The sequence below is a fragment of the Eptesicus fuscus genome, chromosome 7 (genome assembly GCF_027574615.1).
Source record: "Eptesicus fuscus isolate TK198812 chromosome 7, DD_ASM_mEF_20220401, whole genome shotgun sequence".
NCBI lineage: Eukaryota > Metazoa > Chordata > Mammalia > Chiroptera > Vespertilionidae > Eptesicus > Eptesicus fuscus.
This window is the reverse complement of record NC_072479.1, coordinates 76,821,538-76,840,823: the sequence shown is the minus strand read 5'-3', so window position 1 is coordinate 76,840,823 and position 19,286 is coordinate 76,821,538. Positions and strand designations below refer to the sequence as shown.

The 19,286-nt window shown below is 42.3% G+C and overlaps 1 protein-coding gene across 1 annotated transcript in view; it reads right to left on the bottom strand.

Moving 5' to 3' along the window:
- The window catches only part of C2CD5 (C2 calcium dependent domain containing 5), a 116,953-nt gene that overhangs the window by 45,696 nt on the left and 51,971 nt on the right, over positions 1-19,286 (bottom strand). The window contains exon 12 of the mRNA XM_028144024.2: positions 8,926-9,034. Coding sequence (XP_027999825.1) covers positions 8,926-9,034 — 109 coding nt within the window. The remainder of the gene's footprint in view (positions 1-8,925; positions 9,035-19,286) is intronic.

The window sequence follows — 19,286 nt, the reverse complement described above, 5'->3', positions numbered from 1 at the left end:
GCCTTTATTTTGACACACGAGCCACGCAGTTGCACATGAGGATGCCACTGTTGTAATTACTTACAAGTTTAATAAAAGCTAACAAGTTACATAACATGGGAGCTAAGGAAGCAAATGGCATATGTCCACACTCCAAAGAATGTCTTGAATTTGGTTTTTGGCTAAAGCAAAAGCTCAAAGAACGAAAGATTTTGCAAAGCAGATTCAGCAGACAGGAGCCAGAAACAGTGGATATTTTGGGCGCATGCTTGGATCAGGTGACAGTACAGACCGAAAACTATGGCAGCTCACTGAAATGGTTACAGAAAGTAATGGCCCTAGATTCTAGGTGAAAGCAAGGCAAGCATACAGTAAGTAGGGAGCACTTCATCACAAACTAGTAATTGGATTAACAATAACTATCTACAACTGTAAGCAGAAAGCCAAAGGATGAATTTTTTTGGCTATTAAATTTAGGGGTTTAATATGAAGGTTAATCAATTTATTTAATATTAAAGATAAATTAAATTTATCTTCAATACCTATATCATTCTTATGCCGGATAAGCCAGAGAATCTTGAAGTATTAATTATAATCCAGTTTAACTTAATACAACTGAAAATTCAGAAATATCATAGTTTTTAACTGTACAATGGAATCTTAAATGCTTAAAAACTGATAACATTCTTATAGGAAACACACTAGTGAATTTAAATTGTTTTATTTATCCTACATAAGTCAAAAATTGGAGGATCTACCATACTTATATAAATGGCAAAACAAAGAATCTGGCTTAAAAATTTATGGTGCCTGGACGGTGTGGTTCAGTGGTTGACTGTCGATCCATGAACCAGGAGGTCACAGTTCAATTCCCGGTCAGGGCACATGCAAAAAAAATCAATAAAAATTTATGGCAACCATACGTGCCATACATAAAACTGAATACAATTTAGTCACTTGGAGGATATACAGCTGAGATGTGAGGGTCACAATTGATAACATTTCAAAGATGTTAGTAAAAACATACCTTCACTTGAAAAACCATGCACCTCCCAATAATCTATGTAGATTTATTTATAATTATAAAGATATCATTTTAGGAGGTAATAACATATATTTATTATACAAATTATGTTTCATACTATTTTATGTTTTTCTTCTATGAGTCAAAATTTCATAGGTAATATCACTCTTTTCATATTTTTAATATATTCTTTTAATTGTAGGCATGAACTGAGCTCTAGAATAGTATCTCATTGATACCTTTTTTAAAAGTAATGTCTGCACACTTGGGTTGATATAATGAATTCATTTTGCGGCTGTTACTTTTCTAGAGCTTAGCCATAGCTTGATATCTTGCCATCTTTTTAGCATTCTATCTTGTTTCTGAAGTGCAGGTGGAACTGGTAAAGGTTCCTAAAATAACAGTAATAGTTTACATCTCAGAAAGGAAAAGAAATAACTCAATACAACATGCCTTTGTAAAACTCAATCCCTTTGAGTTTTTAAGCAATCATACACTTGCAATTAAGAATCACTGACTATCTGAAATGTTAAACTTAGCTCTATTTTTACATAACTCTGGAAGAGAAAAACTCTGCCCTTAAGAATCTTTTCATCTAATTGAAAGAATAAAGAAAATATTATTCAACCAACTTTTTAAATGAACAAGAGATAAACTGTTAGGTAGAATCAAAAGTTTATAATACAATTATATTCTATCTTGTTATTGGAAGCATAAAAAGCTATATTCTCAAATACCTGAAAGAATTATTCTAACCTAAAACAAACTTTGAAGAAGATATCTTTTCCCTAATGAAATAGAAAGTAGAGAGTTTAGGTTCAAGGGAATATAACAACCCCAAATTGGGTGGGGATTCAGAACCAGACCAGGAAGAGTCTTATTATACAGGGAATGATGTACAAAATCAAACAAACATCATGATGCAGTAATTTGGGATGTTAGGAGGTAGCTGAGATATAATCCATTTTAGAGAAAACTGGAGTTCTTTACTATTTGTGAAAAAAAAAGTTATATGTAAACTTCTCCCTAATTTTGAACTTAAACTCTTCATATATAAAGACCAGTTACAGTATATATAGAAAGAAAAAAATTATATATTATATTTACATGTTACATTATAATAATGTAATGAATATCCAATTGCACTATTATACATATAAAGAGTGAAATTTCACAATTAAATTATATATGTAATTTTATAGACAGTAAAAAAATGGTTAGTGATGAATATAGAGTCACATTATATGTAGAGAAAATTATATATACATTTATATGTTACCTTATATATGAAGAAAAGTTCACATAGCATACATGCTATATTTATGCCTTCTTGAATTCTACAGGGTAGAGCAAAAGTAGGTTTACAGTTGTGAGAATGCAAAACACCATTTATTCTTGTGTTACCTATTAATTATTGTATTATTTTCCATACAAATAACTATAAGCCTACTTTTATCCCAACCTGTACATATCTATTTCCTAAAAACCTTATTAAAATACTAAAACCTAAAAACTGCTTACCTACTTTAGGCTTAGTTTGCACATTTCCTTATGTGTACCTCCCTCTCAGATATAATAAAAAGAATAACTGCTGAGATCATCAGTAGAATTCAAGTTCCAAGAAAGCCTATCTCCATTAACTAATACACACACACACACACACACACACATACACACACACACACACAGCAAAACAGTATAAAAAGTAACCTAGACTAGATGTGTACATAGGATCTCTGCCTGGCTGAAGAATGGTGTTCCCAATCTCCAACACTGCTTAAGCCATGGCAGGCACTCCATGAATATCCAGTAAATAAAAGGCTCTTCTTTAAAATTATTTTTTTTTTTTAAGTTTGGGATGATAAGACTGATATGTATATTCTATAAATATTTCCTTAAACATAATCTGGTACCAGGCCAGAAACATAAAAAGCAAGATAATAAAAGGTGATATTTATAAAATAAATTCTCAGATATTGAGTTCCTTCTTCCTGCTCTATAAAATATTTTCTACCACTGAAGTTAACACAAACTAAGATAGCGAAGCAGGAGAAAAGAGAATTGGGGGGGGGGGGGGGGGCGGGGAGCTAAACTAACAAAAACATTTTGTATTCAATGGGGAAAACTTAATAATGAAGTAAGTAACAATCAAATGAGTACTGGCTAGAATATAATTTTGCAAATGCTGAAAGTGTCAGAACTACATTCAAAGAATGTACATTAACATGGCTCCAAAAACACTGTCTAAAATATAAATATACGTGAATTGCCTATATATCCTTTAAAAACTGGGCTCAAGAATTACTTCTACAAACTTCCTTGCCACAGAGAGTTAATCATGCCTTCCTCTCTAACACTGTATCTTGTATCACATCAGACCACACAGTAAACCACTTACATATTTTTCAGGCCCTGGCATCTTTGCACACTTACTATCTAACAAACTGCATGGCAGAAAATAAATTATAGTAAATGCTTGCATGATATATCATATTTCATGAAATATTATTGTGTAACATAAAATGTTTTCTTATACCATTCCACATTTTAATGTTTGTGAAATAAGATTGTCTCTAATTAATAAGTAGGTGATTATTACATTGATGATACATCATATAATACATGGTATCAGCAAATCCAGAGAATACACAGTATGGATGAACAATTTTTAGCATTAGCAGAAACTACATCAACAAATAGTTTTCTCACTGACTTGGTCAATTCTTGATTCATATAGTAATATGGGACAGCAATATTCCCTAATTACATAGAAAAATACATAAATAATTTTAATATATTTACCAAAATATATCACTTTTTTTTTCAGGAATGTCAAGTTATTTTTCCTAAACTAATGTCAAAATCAGCCTGATGTCTGAATATGTACCAACTGTTACCATAATGATTCTAATACCTGAGTCAAAAGCATACAACTATGGGAATATTACACTGACAGTCATCTTTTATGTTCTTTTAATAGTCTATAACTTATATCCATCTTTTTTTCCCCATACACTTATGACTGGACTTAATTTTTAAATGATGGCAAGATATACTGCTTCCTCAACCATGTTTCTCCTTGCCAAATTCTATAATTTTGCTTACATGGGACAAAGTCTTTATTATGATTATAGGATTTATCTTTTGCCCTTTCCACTTTTCAGGACTGTTCTATCATCTAACACACACATCTTACCCTCAACATCTTTGCCCTAACAAGGTTTCAACTCTTTAAATTAATGATTAAATCTGCTCTCAGTGTCCTTTTTCTATGTAATAAGCTTTTTTTCTTCCCACTATACTAATTTGCCTAATGTTTTAAATATATATTCTTATTTATTAAAGGAATCAAACAGGGTATTTTTAATTCCTTACTAAAAACTAAGTATACAGCATTACATTAAAAATGAGTATTTTAATTCTAATCAATGTGAGAACATGCTGGCCAAAACTTGGATAGCCAATAGAGGTAATTCTCCTAAAGATTTACCAAGTGATGTCAGTCTAAATCTGCAAAGGTTGGACCTGATCAGATTGTTTACTAGACTGAATTTAGGTAAATCTGCATGATGAACATGAGTTACTTCATAGTCAAACATGCATTACTTACATCAGAACTTACATCCTGGACTCCTAAGAACAAAGAAAGTTTACAATATTGAAAAGATTATAGGATATTATTTAAAAAGGTGAGCTTCTGGGTTTTTGTTTTTGTGACACAAGGAACTGAAAAGATTCTTTAGGCAAAATAACAGCTTCTGATATTGAATCAAGATGATTCTACTGTTTAATTCTAACATGTAAATGACATAAAAATTAAGATATCTGTATTATTAAAAAATATTCTTTTATCAAAAAGGAAAATCGAAAACATTATTCTAAGTAAAATAAGAAAGTCAAAAGAAGCTAAGAACCATATGATTTCACTCATATATGAGATATAAAACTGAACTTGTGGACATAGACAACAGTGTGGTGGTTGCCAGAGGGAAGGGGTGGGAGTGGGGAGTGAAGGAGGCCTAATATATAGGACGGAAGATGGTTTGACTTTGGGTAGTGAGCAGTGCAATATACAGACCGGGTATCATATAAGTGTATACTTGGAACCTATATGATCCTACTAACCAATGTCACCCCAATAAATTTAATTTTAAAAAAGAAAGAAAAATTAACTGGCTTTGACTTTAAACCACATCATCAGCTGTAACGTTATCTTAGTTTAGTTTCTTTAAAAGCTACAAACAATATCTGTATGTAAAAATAATTAAAAAGAAAAAGTATATTCTCATGTAGAAGGGGAATGAGGAAAGCTTATGCAAGCTGTTAATCTCCCCAAAATCTGCTCTTACCAAATTTTGGAACACTTTTAGAATTATAAATAAAAATGCTAACAGTTACATTATTATCATATTTGTAGAACATGAAATACATTATATTCAAATCTAGATTGAAGTTTAAGTATACTTTAAGATTATCAAGCTAGTTGTAATACTTATATTTCCTTAATCATAAAGCTAATGCTTCTGTCATTTATCTGATATGAAAAAAATGTTCAAAACATAACATATTTTAAAGTTATTATTCTGAAGATCAGTCACCTAACAAAAATCATTCATAATTTATGGTATTTCTATGGTTTTGATTAATTCATTTTGGTTCACACATTTTTATATTTGCATTTTCATGGAAATTGTAAGAGTTAGAATATATGTACTGAAGAATATATCTATATAACTGAATTGATATGAAACCTATTTAATCTAGAACATTTCTAAAAACTTCACTGAGCTGCCATAATTTTTGTCAGCATATGTAGTACTGAATGACCATTAAAATACCTGAATTGAAACTATTCCAGTCTAGCAGTTTGTAAGATCTTGTGTTACCCATAATTCCGACAAAGGCTGAGTTCAAAACAGCAAATTAGAAGATCAGTTTTAGGTGCAGAATAGTAGGGGGGGAAAAAAACAAACTATAAACAAGAACACAATTGACAACACCACTCGACAGGAACTGGAAAAACACAGACAGCAGAGTTAATAAGAAGTTGAAATAGAAAGAGAAGAAGGAGCATGCTATCATAATCTAACATTAACTAAAGTTTAATTATTTAAGATAATTACCTTGATTTTTAAAACCACCCCATTTGTTCCTTTGTTGTATGACTTGGTTTGCTAAATCCTTAACAAAGGAAAAAGTTCAAAAGAAATAACTACAAAATAATAATCCATAGAATTAGCAGGTGGTAGTGGTTTTAAAATGAGATTTTTTTTCTTCTACACTCAGTTTGAAATGCAAATTTCCCATACTCACTAGTCAAAAAAAAATAGCTGCAGCATTCATTTGAGAGTGCAAATACAGCACTTTTAACATTAGCACATGTATCTCAATTCACCCTAAGTTCTGCAGATGAACTCAGTGTCATAAAATTAATACAATATCATTATGGTAGATGCTAATCTAGAGTTTTGTTTTAACATTCAGCTACTTTCAATAAATTGAAATGTTTTCATAAATATTTAATTGCCTAAAGATTAAGAAAATGTTCTTAAGAAAATGTTCCTTTCTAAAGTGTAAAAGATGTATTAAGCAATCAAAAGAATGTGATATCTGTATCAAACTAACATTGGAACCATTAGAATATACAACTGTTTTGTATTTAACTGAAGATAAAAGAAAATTAAAATATAACTTATATACCATTAAAGCATTTATATGTTTATATCCATAATCATTTGGGAAATAGCCCATTATTAACTAAGAATTTCTATATGTGAATTGAAAAACTACTCTGAAAAGAAAGGCAAAGAATGAATGAGTTAGTAATTACAATATACAAAATGTGTTCTTAATAAGGGTTCCTATTTTCTTCCCTAGGCCTGGATTCTTACATTTCTTGCACAGCTAGAATATACTGACAAGTACAACAGATCCCACAAAGCAGTTTTTTGTATAAAATAATATGATTTTAAATACAGCTCTCTACTTAATCTTATTTAAATAACCTTCACTTGTTCTCCCAGACTCGCATACCACTTACTCAGAGTACAGGGAAGCAACAATAAAAATGTAAATAAGCCCTAGCCGGTTTGACTCAGTGGATAGAGTGTCAGCCTGAGGACTGAAGGGTCTCAGTTCAATTCTGGTCAAGGGCATGTACTTTGGTTGCACACTCCTCCCCAGCCTGGGCCCTGGTCGAGGTTCATTCAGGAGGCAACCAATCGATGTGCTTCTCTCGCATCGATATTTCTGTCTTTCCCTCTCTCTTCCACTCTCTCTAAAAATCAATGGAAAAAAATATCCTTGGGTGAGGATTAAAAATAAATAAATAAATAAATAAATAAATAAATAAATAAATAAATAAATAAATTTTTTAAATGTAAATAAAAATACATTACCAATAATTAAATATATTCCTAATATATTTTTGAAGTTATTATATCAGGTATGCAATCTAACAAAATGTTTTGAGTCAGTGGGCCATAGAAACACAGGCAACTAGCCCTGGTCATATAGTTAATGTCAGGTATCTAAGTCCAGTATTTCCTTGCACTTTCCAAGTAATCCAAGTTCCTAAACACAAAAATATAAACTTTGCATAGTCTTCAAGGTCTCAATACATTAAACTGGCATCAGTCTAAATTTGCCTTTAATTACTGCAGAATATACAAATACTATATGAGGAGGGGGGGAAATCTTAAATTGACCAGAAAAATAAGAAACGGGGGGTGGAGGGGGGAATAATAAATCATAGAAGAAAAAGAAGACTGATGCTTAAAAGATGTATTCGCTCAGCTTTAGAGTTTTTATAAATAATCCCAACTAGTATTGCTTCTCTGAAATCTTGTTCAGAGTCTAAAATTCCATTGTTTCTGTGTAATTAGTAAATCAAAATAATTGACATCAAACTACAGGGCACAGATTACTGTATTTAATTTAAAAGAATAGTAATTTTATGTATCCTCAAAATCGTTATCTGCAATGTTTGTCATTAAGCATTTCACTCTTTTTATAGTTGTCAGTACAGGCCTCAGGAGGAGGTCATTGGAAGTGATAATTTAAAATTTTCAAAAGTATATATGTATATATGCCAAATAAGAATATTAATATAACTTCAGGTTTAAGGTATGACATTAAAATAATAAATGCCTTGGACAAGTGATTGGGCATCTTGTCAGAAAGATGCAAGAACACATTCCATACGAAAAGTTCCTACCACATTTATCATGCTGATTTTGGATTTAGAAAAGTCACCAAACCATTTTTAACCCAAGAGCCTGAAATTACTGGGACTTTAATGCTTTTCTTCTTTTATAATGATGGACCATGTCTTAAAGAAGTAAGCTTTCATTCTTACTTGTTCAGAACAAATAGCTATACAGAACAAATAGCTACTCAAAAGAATCCAAGGAACCAGACAGTTTTGTTTTTAATTCTTAGGTACTCTACACAATGTTTACAATTACATTTTTAAAGAATACTTCTTTTAGGAATAAGGAAATAACTCAATCTATAAAGAGTTAAAAATAAAAAAGACTTATTGCCAGTCAAAAAAATAAAAAAGACTTGTTGCCAGTCAAAAGAATTAACACCTTAATTTAATGGTCACAATGGGTCAACTGTATCTGACTGGCTCAAAGAAAATAGAGGACTCAAAAGATACTTAATGATTCCCTTGGCCAAAAGTGAATCAAGATTTGTATTTGTATTTTGTATAAAAAAAGTAACTAAATTATACTTCTTCTTAAGTTTATTTTTAATTAAGGTCAGTGCAAATATTGTAAAGCTACATGTGTCAGTTTATACTCTTTTTCATTTCTCATGCAGATAAATTTGGCTTAAAAACAGCATTATAAAAATCAACTTTAATAATCATAGTCTAAATAAATGAAACATCGAAAACAAACTTTTAAAGAACATACCAGGATTGTGGATACGATCCAAAAGTTTCACAGAGCGTGCACTAACAACGCCCCCAACGTGCACAAGAAATCCAGGAGGAAATGCCGTCAAGGTAAAAAATGGAAATTCCTAGTAGAAAGAAGAGGGAAAAATATAACTGAGTGTGGAAAGTACAAAAAATTTGCTTGTTAAAAAGCTGTCATAAGAAAATAAATTCCATCCCTTAAATTCCATACATTATACACACTTTGTATGTAAGTTTCCTTGATGTTTAGAGTTTTTAATCCATTTTCTCATATATGCAGAATCCAAGCACTCTTTTCATCAATTCCCAGTAAGAAAAATGTTCTTGGAGTTCCTTCCTCTCAATCTCCTATTCTGTCGGACTTTGAATTGAGATGAGGGGATTCCCCTCTACCCCATATCTACTTCTTATTGGGTCTGACTCCCCCTCACTTTAATGCTTTTCCCCAAGTCCAGGCTACTGGTAAGACTCAAAGGCCTGGAGCTAGAGATCTAAAAGAATGTGGGAATGAGGGAGATGAGCCGTGCGGGTTAAGAAATACATAGAACGGTGAAGATGGGGCAAATTTCAAGTTGAGGTGTGTAGAGAATCGCTATGTGTGATTATTTACTCTATCAAGACCAGGGCAGGAGGAAATGTAAGTTCATAAATGTATTTTAAGGAAAGGAGAGCGGTATTTTAAGTAGATGACAGCAAGGGAGGCAATACAATTCCACACGTTTTTTGAAGCTATATTCTTCCTTTCTCTCTCAAGGACATCAATCTCATCAGTTTAGAGACAAAGAGAAGCATGCAAGAAGAAAACAGTAGAGAAAGGAAAGTCATTGAAATAGTACCCAGGAAGAAAAGGGAGCCCCTGTAACTGCCCAAATATAAAGGTCTATCCCAGTGGTCGGCAAACTCTTTAGTCCACAGAGCCAAATATCAACAGGACAACAACTGAAATTTCTTTTGAGAGCCAAATTTTTTAAATTTAAACTTCTTCTAATGCCACTTCTTCAAAATAGACTCGCCCAGGCCAAGGTATTTTGTGGAAGAGCCACACTCAAGGGGCCAAAGAGCCGCATGTGGCTCGCGAGCCGCAGTTTGCCGACCACGGGTCTATCACATTATACAAATTGCATTTGGGTCAGGGAACTAAATATCTGACTTGTCTGGCTCCAACATTAATGTAGCTCACTTAACCAGAAATCACTTACAAGTAGCCTCAGCTATTCAGAACCTAACTGAGAACTGGAAAATAAGCAAAACAGTGCTCTCAACAGGAGTTCCAAGTATTAAAGTTTATATACTTTATTCATAAGAGATCCCCACTGATCATATTCACAGTGTGGCATATAATAATTTTAAATATTTAGGGACATATTCTAAAATCTCAGTATCCTTTTCCCAGACCACAGTAGATTAAATGCAGCAAATAAAAGCTGGAAGATAAAGAGATACAGAATACTACTAGAAGCAAGTACATTAAAAGCAGCAAGAACACTGACTGGAGAATACAAACTTAAAGGATGGAGAATACGAACTCACCAAAACATAATTAACAAAGCATAGCAATTGGAGTCATTCAGCAAAAGGCAAACAGTTTGGTACATCTCAGTAACCCAGGAAGATACAGAATAAATATATATATATATATACTAGTATGTATATGTACATATGTGTACATATGTGTATGTATATATCATGTGTATGTATATATAATTAGAAGGTAATTCAGTTAGAATGTATAAGTAATCTTTAAATTAATAGTTTTATAATTTAAAGATTACTTATACATTCTATACATATTACTTATACAAGAAAGCCTAGGCTATGTAAAGAAGAGTGAAAAAACAGTCTATGGAAGTGGGTAGGTTTGGCCCAAATGAAAGCAGAGGAAAGGGAAGGCAAGGGAGAAGAGAGAAGGGGAATTTCACTTAAATGTATTATAAAATATTTAGTCAAAATGCCTTCTTATTGCCCCCTGAACTTTTTCAATATATGTTTTAAGTGAAAAATGTCCAGGTAAGCTTGTGTTACTACAAACTTGAGTATTTTATCTAATAAGCTAACTCTTAGAAAGAAAATTTTTTTCATTTTTAAGAACACAAGTTTTTAATTTCCTCAAAATACTGAGGCATAATATAAAAAAGCCCTTTAAATTTACTCTTTACACTTAAATATAGGGTGCCCCAAAAATATATGCACATACATATTTTTAATAGCTCAATTGATGTTTCTTTCTTTTCCAATTTAACCCGCTGGAATTAATAATTATTCAAAGTGTGTATACATTTTTTGGGACATCCTGTATTATAAATATTCTGGACAAGAGACAAAATAAGTTTTTTAAGTAAATGAAAAGTACTACTACCTTCTAAAACATAGAAATAAATTGGGTAAATTCACATATTAAAAACTTCTGCAACCCTAGCTGGTCTGGCTTAGTGGATAGAGCAGGCGTCCTCAAACTACGGCCCGCGGGCCACATGCGGGTGTTTTTGCTGTTTTATTTTTTTACTTCAAAATAAGATAAGTGCAGTGTGCATAGGAATTTGTTCATAGTTTTTTTTAAAACTATAGTCTGGCCCTCCAACGGTCTGAGGGACAGTGAACTGGCCCCCTGTTTAAAAAGTCTGAGGACCCCTGGGATAGAGTGTTGGCCTGTGGACTGAAGGGTCCCAGGTTCGATTCTGGCCAAGGGCACATGCCCAAGTTGCAGGCTCCATCCCGAGGTGGGGGGGGGGGGGGGGACATACAGGAGGCAGCCGATCAATGATTTTCTCACATCATTGATGTTTCTCCCTCCTTCCCTCCCTCCCTCTCTCCCTCCCTCCATCTCTCTCTCTCTCTCTCTCTCTCTCTCTCTCTCTCTCTCTCTCTCGCTCTCTCTCTCCCCCTCCCTCCCTCCCTCTCCCTTCCTCTCTGAAATCAACAAAAACATTTTTTTTTAATCTGCATATAAGATTTGAGGTATGAAAAAATGAAGCTAAATGCTTTCCCTATTTCGGATTCTTTGACTCTTCTATCCAAATTTCAGAAGATGAGATAAATGGATGAGAGGAAAGCATCTGGATCACAGCAGAAAAAAGTAGGGGAACAGCTGCCCAAAGAGGCAGAGGCCAACTTCACCTCTGTCCTGCATGTCCCCAGTTCATGCACGCAGCACACCCACTCACTTTAACCCACATACTTTAACCTACAGTATAGAAAATGGCATTGTTATTCAACCTTCTCAGAAGAATTACTGCTCATGTCTACAGCCTACCTGTAGCTATGAGGTTCAGCACCTATTGTCTCCACCACAAACACCAGCAGTTGCTATAAAGTACTCAGAATGTGCCAGCCCTGTGCAAAGTATTCTAAAACTGTCCTTTATAATTGTTCTCATACCCTAAGAAGGAGGTACTATTATCTCCACGTTTTAGGTTAAAAAAACTGAGCTCAAGAGGGCCTAGACTCTTACTGAACATCAAACCTCATCATCTGTCTTCTTGTTATTTCTGGTTAAAACATTAAGTTAAAGAGTTGATTTTAATCTCTAGTCTATTATTATACCTGATGAATGTATGGGTTCTCTAGTCCATAAGGACAGCTTCCTTAAGATCAGCCCAAGCACACACTGCTTTCACTGCTCAGATGAAACTTCCAGTGACTGTAAGAGACGTTTTCTCTGGAAAGTCCTTATATTTAAAACATCTTGCCATTTGGTACCTAGATAAGACTTCATATGTTGCTGCTTTGACATAAGCCAAGTGCATGCAGCATAAATCTATTAATAGCATGTACTCAAGACAGGCTAGTTGAAAAACCTTGAGAACACGAGGGAGTATCTCTTTTAAGTTTTAAATAAGATTTTTCTTAGATGCTTAAATAGCTTATTTTAAAATCATATATTCTTTTTATTATCCTAAAAGACCAAAGTAAAGTTTCTAGACATAAAACTCCATGCCAGATCCCTATGACTTATTATATAATTTTACCTCCACTTCTAAAAAAAAATCATAATTTATCCAAATAAGTTTGCTCTTATCAATGTTTCCCCAAAATGTGTTCCTCACTAAAACATATTTAAATGAAAGATTCCATGGTAAAATATATTTAAAAAACACTAGGTCAAACTAAGTTAACTAGGTTTCTTTACTGAAGAAAAATAAATATCCCAGAATCAACAGAGTAATTTTATTTTTCTTACAGGTGAAAGAAGAGTTATATTGAAATATATATCTATTTACCTTACATCAAATAGTTCATAGGCAAAACCTAAATCTAAATAAAGCTTTTAATTCTATTTCTCATCTCCCAATAATCTGACACCTATTTCCAAGATCTTGTCAACTTATCCTATATAATAAAGAGGTAATATGGGGAGAAACCAAGATGGCGGCATAGGTTAAACACCTAACCTGCAGCCGGGCACAACAATTTCAAAAATACAACTAGAGGTCAGAACGGACATCGTCCAGAACCACAGAAAAGTTGGTGGACTGAAATGCCCACAGCTGGGGGGAAGGAGAAGGCCACGGGGACAGTCGGGGAAGCCGTAAAAGCCTGAGGTATGGAGAAACGGGCGGAGACACGAGCACACGCGCCTGCGGGGAGGATGGAACCGGAGAGGAGGGGGCGGCTGATGACCTGGCCGGAGTTCACTGGCAGGAAGGAGATAAAGGCTCCGGAGTGCGCTGAGCGCCGGCTCCGATTGCACTGAACCCCATTCCGGGCGAAACCCTGGGAAACTCACTCACTTTCGCAACTCCGCCGCACCCGCAGGCCTCCCGGCCCGGGACGCTGGGGACGCCGCCGCAGCGGCGGCGCCCGGAGCCCGGCGGCCTCCCAGCACCCGTCCCCGCCGCGCAGCCCCCGCGCGCCTGGTCCCGCGGGCCGCGCGCCCCACACAACGGACGGAGGCCCGGGCGCCCTCTCCGTGCACCTCCCGGCGGCGCTAGACTTCAGTAGAGTTGACTGAATTCAAGGGATTAAAAAGTATAAATTGGGGGGGACGCCGCGGCGGCGACGTCCGGAACACGGTGATGGCGGTGCCTGGAGCTCGGCAGCCGCCCAGCGCCCGTCCCAGCCGCGCAGCCCTCGCGCGCCTGGTTCCGCGGGACGCGCGCACCGCGCACCGGACGGAGGCCCGGGCGCCCTTTCCGTGCACCTCCCGGCGGCGCTAGACTTCAGTAGAGTTGACTGAATTCAAGGGATTAAAAAGTATAAATTGGGGGGACGCCGCGGCGGCGATGTCCGGAACGCGGTGATGGCGGTGCCTGGAGCTCGGAGGCCGCCCAGCGCCCGTCCCAGCCGCGCAGCCCTCGCGCGCCTGGTTCCGCGGGACGCGTGCACCGCGCACCGGACGGAGGCCCGGGCGCCCTTTCCGTGCACCTCCCGGCGGCGCTAGACTTCAGTAGAGTTGACTGAATTCAAGGGATTAAAAAGTATAAATTGGGGGGGACGCCGCGGCGGCGACGTCCGGAACACGGTGATGGCGGTGCCTGGAGCTCGGAGGCCGCCCAGCGCCCGTCCCAGCCGCGCAGCCCTCGCGCGCCTGGTTCCGCGGGACGCGCGCACCGCGCACCGGACGGAGGCCCGGGCACCCTTTCCGTGCACCTCCCGGCGGCGCTAGACTTCAGTAGAGTTGACTGAAATGAAGGGATTAAGAAGTACAAATTGAGAAGTTTGAAAAAGATGGCGGCGGAGGTTAAAGGCTGTTCTGTTGCCTCGCACCCAGCGAAATCGGAGGGGATGAGGTGTGGAGGTGCGTGGGTCTGGCTGGTGGCGGGGGAAAGGGGCTTTTGTTCCAAACCTAAGGGAGATTAGCTCTCCATCACCCTGAAACCCATCTTCTGGCGAACCCCGGGGACCCAGATGCCTGCGGGGAGAGGCGGGACTCTTGCAGAGGTGCGCCCAGCAATCAGTGTTTGCTGCGCTGGAGTGCGGAACGAGGGGACTTAGATACATGGAAGGCAGAAGGACCAGACTCACAGCCATCGAGGCTCGCCGCACCATGGCCTGTTGGCGCCCTGAGACCCCGCCCCCCCCTGGGACCCGCCCCGCATGTTTTGAAGACCTGCCCCGCAAGTCTTGCAGGCACACCTGCGCCCCAAGCAACGGCTTATGCATGTGGGTGGCCTGCCCTCTGGCAGCGGACCAGATGATCTGCTGTTCTAGTCGGACTGCTCCAGGGCCACTCAGACAGGAGGAAGAAACTACAGCTTTTGCTGTAATCCTTGCTGAGTGCCTAAGGCAGTAGCTGATCTACACCCCATTGGAGACCCAGAAACGAGGGCATCTAGTGGTCTGTGGGAGATGACACCAGATTTCAACCACGTGCATAAGGGACACATTCAACGGGAATATTCAGTGAGCGCCAAAGCTTTGCTGCACCAAGACCCGGCCCATAAACGTGTCTCCTGCACAGCAACTCTTCCTTTATAGACAAAGAGAGCCCCCCCAATGACACCAACAACAATCAAGACTTAACTATACAAAGGATGACCAAGATGGAGGCATAGGGCGGAAGCCTGATTGTTGCCTACCACAACAACTTTGAGACTACGACAAGAGAGCAGAGCAGACACCATCCAAGACCACCATAGGGCTGGCTGAGTAGATGCTCTACAACTAGAATAAAAGAGGGGTATGTGGGATGATGCTGATGCCGGCGACCCAAAGACCACACTTTAAGAACTACAGCTCAGGCGACACAAAAGAACTATGGCTCAGGTGATACAACAGCGGCCTGGAACGTGCTCGGCGCAGTTCCCCCGGCGGTCTCCGGCTGAGGGGACGGCTCCACTGGCAGCCAAGCACGGACAGACGAGCCCCTATGAGACATGGGGTGGGAGACTCCGCGCTTGCTGACCTCTGAGTCCGTCAAGAATCTCAACGCCCCGGAAGCGGCCAGATGCGCATGCTCGGCGACCGGCCACCGATGCAGACCCAAGGGCCGACGCAGCGACGCCAGACTGGCCCACCGCCGTGCACCGGGTGCACCGGAGCTTCGCCGAGCCACCGCCCGACGAGTTCTGCAGCAGCCATACTGGAGCTCTGGAAGGATGGCCAGGGGAATTGCTGAGGGGGGATTGACCGGCAGGAATTGGGATCGGGAAGACGGGGCCCCGCTGAGACCCGGGTGCGGGCGGGGTTGCGCGCCTCTGGACTCGGGTGTGGTCACACGCCTCTGGGTATAAGTGAGGCCTCACGTCCCTGGGTCTAGGTGAGGCCACATGCCCCTGGGTCCAGGTGAGGCCAGACTCCGGGTCCGGGTGAGGCCAAGTGCCCCTGGACCCGGATGACGCTGGATCCCGTGCCCGGGCGAGGCCAAGCGCCCCTGGGTCTGGGAGAGCCCACACACCCCTGGGTCCAGGCGAGACCATGTGTCCCTGGATCCGGGTGAGGCTGCGTGCACATAGGCCCGGGTGAGCCCAAGTGGCCCTGGGTCTGGGAGAGGCCAAGCGTCCCTGGGTCCGGGTGAGACCATGTGTCCCTGGATCCGGGTGATGCCTTGTGCACCTAGGCCCGGGTGAGCCCAAGTGGCCCTGGGTCTGGGAGAGGCCAAGCGTCCCTGGGTCCGGGTGAGACCATGTGTCCCTGGATCCGGGTGATGCCTTGTGCACCTAGGCCCGGGTGAGCCCAAGTGGCCCTGGGTCTGGGAGAGGCCAAGCGTCCCTGGGTCCGGGTGAGACCATGTGTCCCTGGATCCGGATGAGGCCTCGTGCACCTAGACCCGGGTGAGCCCAAGTGGCCCTGGGTCGGGGAGAGGCCAAGCGTCCCTGGGTCCGGGTGAGACCATGTGTCCCAGGATCGGGGTGAGGCCTCGTGCACCTAGGCCCGGGTGATCCCAAGTGGCCCTGGGTCTGGGAGAGGCCAAGCATCCCTGGGTCCGGGTGAGACCATGTGTCCCTGGATCCGGGTGAGGCCTCGTGCACCTAGGCCCGGGTGAGCCCAAGTGGCCCTGGGTCGGGGAGAGGCCAAGCGTCCCTGGGTCCGGGTGAGACCATGTGTCCCTGGATCCGGGTGAGGCCTCGTTCACCTAGGCCCGGGTGAGCCCAAGTGGCCCTGGGTCTGGGAGAGGCCAAGCATCCCTGGGTCCGGGTGAGACCATGTGTCCCAGGATCCGGGTGAGGCCTCGTGCACCTAGGCCCGGGTGAGCCCAAGTGGTCCTGGGTCTGGGAGAGGCCAAGCGTCCCTGGGTCCGGGTGAGACCATGCGTCCCTGGATCTGGGTGAGGCCTCGTGCACCTAGGCCCGGGTGAGCCCAAGTGGCCCTGGGTCTGGGAGAGGCCAAGCGTCCCTGGGTCCGGGTGAGACCATGTGTCCCTGGATCCGGGTGAGGCCTCGTGCACCTAGGCCCGGGTGAGCCCAAGTGGCCCTGGGTCTGGGAGAGGCCAAGCGTCCCTGGGTCCGGGTGAGACCATGTGTCCCTGGATCCGGATGAGGCCTCGTGCACCTAGACCCGGGTGAGCCCAAGTGGCCCTGGGTCGGGGAGAGGCCAAGCGTCCCTGGGTCCGGGTGAGACCATGTGTCCCAGGATCTGGGTGAGGCCTCGTGCACCTAGGCCCGGGTGATCCCAAGTGGCCCTGGGTCGGGGAGAGGCCAAGCGTCCCTGGGTCCGGGTGAGACCATGTGTCCCTGGATCTGGGTGAGGCCTCGTGCACCTAGGCCCGGGTGAGCCCAAGTGGCCCTGGGTCTGGGAGAGGCCAAGCATCCCTGGGTCCGGGTGAGACCATGTGTCCCAGGATCCGGGTGAGCCCCCGTGCACGTAGGCCCGGGTGAGCCCAAGTGGCCCTGGGTCTGGGAGAGGCCAAGCGTCCCTGGGTCCGGGTGAGACCATGTGTCCCTGGATCCGGGTGAGGCCTCGTGCACCTAGGCCCGGGTGAGCCCAAGTGGCCCTGGGTCTGGGAGAGGCCAAGCGTCCCTGGGTCCGGGTGAGACCATGTGTCCCTGGATCCGAGTGAGGCCTCGTGAACCCAGGCCCGGGTGAGGCCACGTGCCCCTGGGTCTGGGAGAGGCCAAGCGTCCCTGGGTCCGGGAGAGACCATGTGTCCCTGGATCCAGGTGAGGCCTTGTGCAACTAAGCCCGGGTGAGGCCACGTGCCCCTGGGTCTGGGAGAGGCCAAGCGTCCATGGGTACGGGTGAAGCCAGATCCTGGGTCCGGGTGAAGCCGTGCGCCCCTGGATCCATCCGGGTGAGGCTGGGTCCCAGGCCCGGGTGAGACCACGCGCCCCTTGGGTATGGGTGAGGCCACGTGCCCCTTAGTCCAGGTGACGCCGTGCCCCTGGGATCGGCCGAGACCAAACCAGAGGGAGTCAGACCTCCATTACCACCATTTGTCCACCATCCAGAGCTGAGGGGTCAGTGCTGACATGTACACATAAGGAACTAATGGACATCGAAATTGGGTCTCAAAAGAACTGTTGGTCCAGGGGGAAGCTCGCTACAGATTGATTCATTTGCCTGTCAGCATAAATATTATTGCTCGTCTCACATTCAGTTCTTATTAGTATATATCTAGTGACATTTGATCTCGTTCATCTAGAGGAAATGAGGAACAACATAGACTGAGGAACAAGAACAGAACCAGAAGCAAGGAGGCATCGATCGGACTATCGGGCCTCAGAGGGAGAATAGGGGAGGGTAGGGGGAGGGTGGGGGGGAGGGGGAGAGTTCAACCAAAGGACCTGTATGCATGCATATAAGCCTATCCAACGGTTAAGTTCAACAGGGGATTGGGGCATACGTGGGGAGAGGGGTGGGATGGGAATGGGGGGATGAGGACAAATATGTGACACCTTAATCAATAAAGAAATTAAAAAAAAATAAAATAAAATAAAATTAACATGGATATCACAAAAAAAAAAAAGAGGTAATATGCAAATTGACCATCACTCCAACACACAAGATGGCTGCCCCCATGTGGACACAAGATGGCCACCACAAGATGGCCTGCAGGGGAGGGCAGTTGGGGTGACCGTGCCAGCAAAGAGGACAGTTGGGAGCGACCAGGCCTGCAGGGGAGGGCAGTTGGGGGCAACCGGGCTAGCAGGGGAGGGCAGTGAGGGGCAACCAGGCCTGCAGGGGAGGGCAGTTGCGGGGTACCAAGCCTGCAGGAGAGGGCAGTTGGGAGGGACAAGGCCTGCAGGGGAGGGCAGTTGGGGGGAACCAAGCCTGCAGGGGAGGGCAGTCGGGGGGGACCAGGCCTGCAGGGGAGGGCAGTTGGGGCAACCAGGCCAGCAGGGGAGGGCAGTTAAGGGTGACCAGGCCTGCAGGGGAGGGCAGTTAAGGGTGACCAGGCCTGCAAGGGAGGGCAGTTGGTGGAAACCAGGCCTGCAGGGGAGGGCAGTTGGGGGCAAGCAGGCCTGCAGGGGATGGCAGTTA